The 10,377-nt window shown below is 31.4% G+C and overlaps 1 protein-coding gene across 4 annotated transcripts in view; it reads left to right on the forward strand.

Annotated features, from left to right (window-relative positions):
* Positions 1 to 8,727, forward strand: part of LOC108003899 (acetylcholinesterase) — a 139,010-nt gene extending 130,283 nt beyond the window's left edge. For 2 of the 4 annotated variants that reach the window (XR_009830915.1, XR_009830916.1), the window contains exon 7: positions 5,239 to 5,360. Coding sequence is in view for 1 of the 4 variants with exons in the window: in XM_062078528.1 (XP_061934512.1) it covers positions 5,239 to 5,360; positions 5,491 to 5,572; positions 6,443 to 6,579; positions 6,769 to 6,869; positions 7,932 to 8,026; positions 8,191 to 8,228 (575 nt within the window). In the remaining 3 variants the exon portion in view is untranslated. Of the gene's footprint in view, positions 1 to 5,238; positions 5,361 to 5,490; positions 5,573 to 6,442; positions 6,580 to 6,768; positions 6,870 to 7,931; positions 8,027 to 8,190 lie in introns of those variants that run through there. The other 2 variants (XM_062078528.1, XR_009830914.1) reach the window with 2 other exon arrangements.
* Positions 8,728 to 10,377: the final 1,650 nt, after the last annotated feature.

Genomic DNA, 10,377 nt, shown 5'->3' on the forward strand with positions numbered 1-10,377 from the left:
TTCTAAAAAGTCACTTACTAATCGTGTCGATATGATATGACAATTATTAAAAATATTTATCGATTGTATACTTTACAAAATTAATTATTCAATTAAATTATAAGCCAAACGTCAACGTAAAATTATATCTAAAGTTACCAGATATCTTACGGGGGAAATACCTAGATCTGGTAATTCCCGTAAAATTCACTAGAATTTCGCTGATCCCGATCGACAAAAAATTCTCCCTTGGTAACTTTGAAACTCGTCACCCTGATTCCATCCAACCAGGATCGAATCCCCCACCAGGGAAAACTGGTAGCACGAACAATTACACGTTCCAAACTACAGGGACAGATGGAGAATATAAAGGCCAATGCGCGACCCTGCTCGCCTGTCAGTTCGTCCGATTCCTACGACGACGTTCCCACTTGCGAACCGATCTGGAACCATCGTCCAATAATCTTTCTCCTATGTGAAAGATTTTCCGACCAGGAAATTCCATTCGTCGCGAGAAAATCGAGAAAATGGCGCGGGAGGGAACAGTTCGACTGACATTGATTTTCATCTTTGTTTCGACCGCTTCGGCGGATGTTATTTCCTGCATTGGCAAGGCTTTGCTGAGTAAGTAAGAATCAATTGATTCTAATAAACATTCTAATTCCAATGAATTGATAATCACGATAATAGTTGACCAATTTATAAATTACATTTTCGATGATGTCGACGAAATTAGAGATTAGAAATGAGATTTGGGAAATGAGGAAAATTAGTAACAATTACTAAAAAAAAAAGTAGTCGATTGACAATCATGATGAAAATTATAAAAATTCAAAAATTTGGAAAAAGGAAATTAGAAAAATTCCTACAATTGCAATAAATAAGTAGAATAACAAATTAGAAGATAATTTCGAGATAAAGAATGAAAATAAATAATCGCCAATCATAGAGGAAGGAAATTGCAAATCTTCTTTCTGAGCGATCTTCGCCTGTTCTTCGTTATAGAATAAATCCGCGAGATGCCGTTTCGAAACGTTCGAAGAAAGATCTCGGCACTTTCGCGCATGAAAATTTATTGCTTTTTGTCACCGTTCAATCCGGTCGAAAACTCGTTTGGCCGAGGATTTACAATTCGAATAATCTCTCCACCGTGGATTTTCCAACCCCTTCGTCTACGCAACAACTAAGATGAGATAAAAGCAAACGACTAGTCACGATCACGCGTTTAAACTTAGAGAAATAATCCTTCCTGTAGCCTAGATCGGTTTATGGATCATCTGATCGTAAAAACGAACGAAAATCATATCGATGTAATTGATCGGCCCGTTTCGAGCCGAGGAATTATCTTTATTGCAAATGAACGAAATCTATGACCGCGACGTGATGGAATTATTAAAAAAAAAAAAAAAAAAGTAATTTCAATGTTAAACGATTGTTGTAAAGATAAGAAATACATCCTTTTTTTTTTGCAATAAAATCCCAGGCCAATGAAAATTACGCACGCGGTGTAATTAAAAGTCGTTGTAACAAGTCGAAATATTTCGAGCTATATGGGATGGGAGTGGAAAACAATGAGGACTATAAAAAGAAACGTACAGCGTGTTATAATTTCCTATACCTTTTTTCAATCGTTCGCAATTAAGATAATTCCTTATCTGAAATTAATATTCAATGATAAATTGTACGTATGTGCCCGTTATCTGAACGTTCGTTTTCGAAATAACCAACTTTTTTTCGATCCCTTTCTCGCCTTTAAACTTTTTATCTCTCTCGTTCCCTTTCGTTGTTTTTTAAACCTGTTATCGATGCATCGTGATCCCCCAATTACCGAGGGAGGGTAAAGAAGAAGAGAAGGAAGAAATGGTTTCGTTTGTTGCGACACTCCCTCCCCTCCTCTCCGTTGAATAACAGTTTCTCGAAGCGGCAATTAGTCAAGTTCGTTCGACGATCGCGCATCTCGGTTCCGCTCGTGAATATTCCCGTCGAGAGCGACGAGGAGGAAGAACGGAGGAAACTGTGCGGACCGGAATACGAAATTTTACCCGAGATGTGACGGGCCTCTCCGACGACCCGTGCCCTGATTTCCTTTCCACCAGTTTCCGCTTCGACCGGGAACTCCTTCCTATACCTTGGAGTCTTGAATCGTCTCGATTAAAAAACTGTTCGATTTCGTCGGAAGAAAGGGGGGGGAGGAAGTTTCTGGAACGAGGCGATTCGCAGAAAAAAACGTTTTTCTTTCCCATTCTTGGAAAATGTATTTTAAGAAAAGAGAGAGAGGAAGGAACAAGGTGGAGGTATAATTAGAAAAATTTTCGTGTGGGAAGAGAGTAAGAAAAAGTAAGGAGAGTAAGTAAATTCTAATGGATTCCTCTAGGGAAATACTTAATTAACGTGGTGGAAATGTGTCTAGGGAATTTGTCATTGTTCCGGGGGAATGGTCTAGGGAAAAGATTTAGCGAAAGTAAAAAGGATTTGAGAGAGCAAACAGGAAAGAAAAAGAGAGTAATTTATTTTCCATTAATTTATATATATATATATATATATGTATCGTAAAATGGAGGGAAAAATCTCTAGAGAGGGGAAATAAAATAGAGAAGGATAGAATTATCGATCGAGATGGTCGAGCGATCGAGAAAGATATTCTCCGAGGAATAGAAATAACTGGGGGGAAACTTTGAATGGAGGTCAGCAGCCAAGGACTATTTATTTAACAAGCTGGCAAGTCCATTCCGGGCGAAATCCATTTAACCAGGTACTACGACAAGAGAATAGAGTTAGCAGGTGTCGGCTGAATCGTTACTACGTACCGGCCAAGCCTTCCTCATTTCCGTTGCAAAAAGAAACCAGCCCAGTGTTGCCAACCGATTCCCTATTTTTTCGTTCAGCCAATCCCGAGTAATAATAACGAATCTCTTCCTTCGTTTAATGAAAAAAAAAAACGTCGTGTAACACGTAGAAACAAATACATTGAATTAAGAAAAAGCGAAGAGAAGAATTGTTAAATCATCGTGGTAAGAATAATTGTAAAAATTGAAACGGTGAATGTTGATTGCGATAATCTTTTTCTTTTCAATTTTCCTGTAAAATTTCAATTTAAATTAATCAATTTACAATTTTCCCCTAGATTTCGTAAAAATAACCTGGGAATAAAATTAAACGTTTCGCGTCGCGTTTGCGGTAATTTCAGTTTTCCCAGCAACGAGGTGAACGTGGAAAATTGGAAACAAAGAAAATTATTTTAATTTCCGCGGTAACCTGATGTCGGGTTGTACATGGAAACGTGGCGCGAATTATTCAGAATTTGAATAATTCCACCGTCGTTACGACAAAACCACGAAAGGGGAGAGAGGAGGGGGGGGAGAGAATGATAACTCTCGCGACTTGTTAAGAGGCGAAATTGGCCGAATATTTTCGCGATATAAATTTAAAATTTATATCGGTTGAAAAAATTCAAAAATTCGAGCAGAGTGAGTCGCTTTTGAGTGATGATGTAAAATTATCCTCGATTACATATTCGATTTAAAAAAGATCTTTTTATTTTACACATCATTGCATCGTTTATTTCGAAAAGAATTATTTAAGGGAGGGGAAGAGAAAAAAAGAAATAATGGATTGCAAATCGTGAAGAAAATTCGGGTTGATTTCTTATTTCAAATTTAGTGATAAGATAAATTCGAGCAAATAATTGTAAAAGATATTACAATTAATTGGAAAAGAAAAGGATTGATTGTAAAACGTTCTCGTTTATGTGTTTAAATCTCGTCGAATAAATTCGTGACGTGATTTAAAAGAGATTGTATCGTTTCGAGAGAAAAAGAAAAAAAAAAAAAAGAAGAAAAGAGGGAACAAAACAGATTACAGATTTGCAGTGGGAAAAAAAATTCTTTTTTTCCCCTCCTCGACTTCCGATACGATTTGTACCGGAATTAATATCGTCGAATAAATTCGATGTAATTAAAAAGACAAGGGATAAAATAAAGGTGAAAAGAAAAAAAGAGTGGAGCAAGAAGAAGCGAAGCAACTTTATTGCTCCGCTTTCGTCCAGCTGTATGCCGGCCTAGCTTCATGAATAATTCACCTCGTATATTATTTACGGGGAGAAAATTGAAATCTATTACATTTCAATACGACTGTGCATCGATTCGACGTAGTAAAAATAGCGTATTCACCCGCGCGAGCAACCACGAAATTCGATTACATTCACGAATTAAAGCAGTTGCTACTTAATTAAGGGAAATCCGTGCGCTTGCATTTACACGCGTTCTACACTGACACCAAGATGGTTGGTCGAATTGTTATTGAAAATGGTTCTCTTTGCTCGAACTCTCATTTCATCTCGTACGAGCGAAAATGAATAATGATGATAATAATTCTTCGCCGGAGGAATTTCAGAAATTTCGCAACGCGTAAATTTCAAATTCAAATTTTCCAAGTATTGAAAATTTCATTGGCCTTTAATTAAATTCGACGATGTTCAATATCCAATATCCAATATCAAAGATTGAATTTCTTCAAGTTAATCGGTAGTGGAAGTTGGTAAAAATATCCCTAAGATTTTTAGGGAAAATTCGATTGCCAATTCCACGTCTCGTCCAAGACAGAAATTTGCATTCTTTGCTCCTCGTCGAGGAGCTAAAAGTTATTAAGGAGAGGAATATGGAGGGACGAAAGTTGTCCGCAGGAAAGACAGAGGGAAACGTCGTTAAAGCAGATTCCTTTAGAGAAAGTTTCTGTCAAGTTGGCCAATCGTGGTGACTAAGGAAACGAACGAAAGAAAAGAGAAGGAAAGAAAGAAAGAAAGAAAGAAAGAAAGATGGCGACAAATTTTAACGAGTTAAAGTTTCGTGAATTGACGTTGACATTTATGTAAAAAAAATTTATTAAAAGGGATATATTTTGTTACTTGCGAATCACCCTGTATAATACTTCTTATTATTCTCTAAAGATTTTGCATTAGATTATCCTTAATGTGCCTTAAAGAGTTATTAATATTAAAGTTAATTGATGTTCAGAACAATCGAGTTTGAAATTTACTAAATTTCCTAAAGATTCACATTCAAAAAGAAAAACATTCTGAATTCTTCGATTCTTCGTCTATCATTACAACGTTATATCATATCATTATTATATTTTTATATCTTGGTTTTTTTCAGAAACGAAAATAATTTCAAATTTGGAAAATTTATTTCTCATAAGAAATAAAAAAATTCCGAATATAAAGAATTAAATCTTGTTGATATCGATATAATTTATTTGTAGAATCCGACCAAGTATCCTGTCAAGATAAACAGCTAATTTTAGACGAGCATAATAGCATTAGACAAAAAATAAGTTTTGGAGAGATCCAAGGATTGCCTAGTGCTGCCAATATGAGAGAGCTGGTAAGAGATAATTTTCGCTCAATCTTCTTAATATTTAAAAAAAGACATAACTTTTAACTTAAGGCCATTTCGTGTAACTATTTTTATGCAAATTTACCTTCGAAAATAAAATCAATGATTCTTTTTTCAGACCTGGGACGATGAACTTGCTGACATGGCACAAAATTGGGCAACTAAATGTGCTGAGATCCGCGATCCTTTTAGACATATTCGTGAGTAGATTAGCGATAATTATTTTAAGAATTATAATCATTGAGAAATCACTCTTGAATTTGACAAATATCAGTCATTTTGATTGGTAGTCATGATACAAAATTATTTTAATTTTGAATAAATGTATCATTGCGGGGAAAAAATTTAATACGAAGTAAGAACTTTAAAATAAAATTGTAAGACTAATAATTTTGATTGATACGGCAATTCTAGTGTTAAAAAGAAATATTTTCAAAAAATTAGGAATGCGAGAAAATATTGAAAGTTCAGTCAAAGAATGTTTATAGAAAAATGATATTCCCTATATGCTCATAGTTACGCGAGTTACTTTCGAGAAGTATTTTGTATGTGTATCCCTCTGGTGGTAGGTATAGGAAAACTGGCACATAAATTATCTACGTTAGTATATAACGTATGTCCCATGACAGATCCTCCAATTTTTCTTCTCTCTTCTGTCTTCTTATGGAACATTTGATATTCAGACGTGTAAAAATATAAATATTCTCTGTTCAATCGTTATTTATTCACTATCGATTTACATCTTATAAAAAATATATATTTCTAAAATAATATTTCTCTGTATGAAAATTTGAACAATATTGAAAATTTTAAATAGGAGTCTTTTGTCATAGAAAATGATGTTCAAGAATATAGATGGCTCTGTTCAATTCACTCGTGACGCCTGAGCATTGATTTATCCAAGAATAGTATATATATATATATATATACAATTTATAAATTAAAATAAATAAATAAATAAATTAGAAATAAAAAATCATCGAGACAGAAGAAAGAACGATTGACGACTGCTGTTTCGACAAAGAAAAAGATTATAGATCACGATTAATGATGATCGACAATGTATACAGGCGGATTCTACGTGGAACAAAACATGCTTAAGACAATTTCGTCGACGCAATTCAACGATTTACCGGACTGGCGTCAGGCGATCTACAATTGGTTCAACGAAGTGCAATATAAAGGCGGTATTAGCCATTACAATCAGGTTGATAGTTCTTTTTAGATACATTTTTTATCCTTTAAAAAAGAGATCGTTTTAATATAATCATATTAAAACTTTCGATTAAAATAATATGATTATAATAATAGTAGTAACTCTGTTACGAAATATTTTTCTATAGTTATCTTTTCTTAAAACGAATACAAAGAGATATGAACCAGATTTTTATTTCAGCTATTCTGGGCTAATAGTTATTTAATAGGCTGTGGCTTCACTTATTATTTTGATGCGGGCCATGGATACATCAAAAACTACGTATGCAATTATGCACCTGGGTGAGAATTTGATCTTCATTTTCAATAAATTCTTCCATATTTTTCTCTATATTCAAATCTATGTCGCGAATTTTCAACTCCAAAAAGAGTTTCGCAGTGACCGTTCTCGAAATTATTAATTAATTAAGATTTTTGGCATTTCAAAATCAATTTTGGCCTCAATATTTCTTATAAAAGAGATCGGAGGCTTTCATACGAAATGACATATTGAATCCAACTATAAATTTTATTGCTTCACGTATATTTCTTGTCGATCGCCAACTTATTACCACCGACAAATTGAATAGGCCTATAAGCCATCTTTTTTTATTCTAAATAGGCCAATTGGAATCCACAATTTTCGTAAACTTGTGTCTCGATAGAATTTTTAGAAAAATTTCTTCAAAATTCTTTAACAATACAAATGATTCTTTCAAATTTTATCAAACCAAATTGTAAGCAATTGAGTTTATTTCTATTTTTCTAATTGTCTAATGTTTAAAAAGAATTGAAAAGAAATATGACAAGTCGTATAGATTAAGAATTTGAAAAACATGATAATTTATCGAAATAGGTAGAAAAAAAGAAATGTAAACATATTTTTCTTTCCAAAAATTGTCTGAAATTGTCTCAATTTCGATAATTTATGAAGTTTCAATTGTAAAATTCTAAAACTTTATAATTTCATGCAGTTTTAATTTCATAGTTCTCTACAACTTTTCACAATTATGCTATCTCTTGTAAATTTCTATAGTTCTATAAAATAAATTTCTAATAATACCGTTAACTTTATAACCTAAAAATCCGTAAAATACTCCTTAACTCTTAGTACTTAATATTTTCTCACTATCTAATTATTCTAATAATTATATCTAAATAATCCCGAATGTTTCTAGTAACTTTTCATAATTCTTTTAAAATCTCTAGTAAAAAATTACTGGAGTTTTAATAACTCTAACAATATCCCTAAACAATTTCTATCCATTCTAGTTATTTCTTCACAATTCTCTATATCTCTACTAAATATCTTCAAATACTTTTTAATAATTTTAATCGCATTCAGATTATATTCTTATATTGTAGCGACAACGTAGACGGTCATCTACCATATGAGCAAGGCCAACCTGCCTGTAGCAATTACAAGATGACTTCTTCAAGTCGATTTAAAGGCCTTTGTTGTGAGTATCACATAATGATTTCGTTCATCCATTGGCATCAATTTTTCAAAAAAGAAAAAATAAATAAATACATTTATCGTTTTTAAAAAGAAAGAAGAAAGAACGAAACTCCTCCGTAATAAACTTTGTAATCCTGTAATAAATTCATATTCTTTTATTTTCAGCTGCAGGAACCAACAATTATCTGGGAACTCGGTGTTAATTATCATTAATTGTAATTAATTGTCAGCTGTTTAAGTGGAAATAGAAAAACAAAGTTCACATATTTTTGTCAATGATCGATTAAGGCTGATCCATAGATTATTTATTATCGATTTGACTTGTTCTAGTCTCTGAAAAATAATCCGTGATTATAAAAACCAAATTTATTTAAAAATATTTAAATTAGAATATTTATATATTATATGAGGATATAACATGTGTATATATGTGTTTATATATATACATATATTTACTTATATAGTAAAATGTAGCATTATTTCATGTGGCTAACTGTTGCATATCATGTTCAGTATGCTTACCTCGTTAAGTTGAAATTCGATTATTTCGCTGGCGAATACATAAGACAAAGCTACATAAAAATTTATTATATTGAAAATATTCAACGATATGATGACGCATTTTACTGTAATATAATAATAATTATATTACGAATCTTGTCATGTAAAATACAATCTTGTAAAATAATAATAATATTAATATCATTCATAGAATATTTAATAAGATCCTCTCCTACATGTATTTCGACTTAAATTTTTAAAGATTATTGAAAAAGAAAACTAATATTTCATATTAAATTACGAATCAAATTATTATATTTTCAATAAATAATTTATGTTTTATTGATGAATAAATGATAAAAATTATAAGAAAATTTATTATTGATTAAAAAAGGAAATTATTCTAATCTAATGACTATTAAAATATTAAAAAAATAAATCTTTATAATAAAAGATCTCTCCTAACATCTTTCAATATTTTTATCAATCTGATCAAAATATCAGATCTATATTAAATGTGAACCACAGTATTAGATTCAAAAATTAAATAATTTAGATTTCTTTTTATTTCTCTTCCTTATTTATTTTAACAGGAAATATAGCAAAGCTTAATCTTCACACATAGATATAGGTTGAACATCTTCAGAATCTAGCATTTTATGTGAACAGAAAGTTGGTACGTCATTTCAGGAAGCTGCTTCTCATTTGATTCCTTTGCTTCTTATGCATTTTACATCGCAACCGTTACGTGACTGCAACTACAAACGCAAGGGTATAAATATTTACGGGCAAGAAAGATAAGATGCGTACTTTTTTTCACAATCCATATATTTTTTTTTCAACTATTTCAATTAATTCAATTCATTTCGAAAAGTTTAATCATCGATGACGTAGAACAAATTGATTTTCATCAAAAATATTTCAACCAATTCAATTGTACCATTATAATAAATTCGAATAATTATTTAGGTAAAATATTTAATTTATTTATTTTAATATTGTTAATTTCCCAATAATTATTTACCTTTTTCATGTCAAAATGAAATAATCTGATTACAGTTTCAATATAAGTTTCCTGATCGACACAGTGAAAAGCTTCGTTACAGCTATATAATTTATAGTGAAAAATTATTGTTTTAATTGAAAAGAATTCAATTTTATTCGTATAACATAACTGATAAAATATATCGTCGTTATTTATCTCTTCGAAACAATTTGAAAAGTTTCGAAACCAGAAAAAGAAGGAGAATAAAACAACAAATTTTTCTCATTCGAACAGAGAAACCCGTCATATAAATACGAACGCGTGTATATTACGTATAGAATTATCGTTTAATAAAACACAACGGTGAAATAAAATGGTGGATTATATGAACGCAAAAATCGCAATAAAGTTTAATATTCCCTTATTCGAGCAGAACGAAATCCCGGATATCCGAGCGACTGGCTTCCTCCACAATTCTCTTGGATTTATTGGCAACGGCTTGTGGCCTGCCGCATTGTTTCGTTTAATCGAAAAAAAAAAAAAAGATAACCTCTGAGCTGTCGAAGTCTCTAACCTTGATCGAGATATCATGAAATGTCTGTACCTTATATTTACTTTAATCTTTATTATCCAACCAATCTTCTTTTTTATTCTATCTAAATATATATTTCTACTTAAATATCACGTACAATAAATAAATAAAATAGTTAATTGTGAGGATAATTTTAATTTATTTAATCTTTTCTCCATTTTTCCTTTTGTTATTAATTATTATCATATAATAAAAAAACTAAAAGTCTCTTGGAAAAAGATAATTGTATCACTCGATAAATTCAATTTTAAGATTTTAAGTTTATAAAAATATT

The sequence above is a fragment of the Apis cerana genome, linkage group LG8, assembly GCF_029169275.1.
Source record: "Apis cerana isolate GH-2021 linkage group LG8, AcerK_1.0, whole genome shotgun sequence".
NCBI classification, from domain to species: domain Eukaryota; kingdom Metazoa; phylum Arthropoda; class Insecta; order Hymenoptera; family Apidae; genus Apis; species Apis cerana.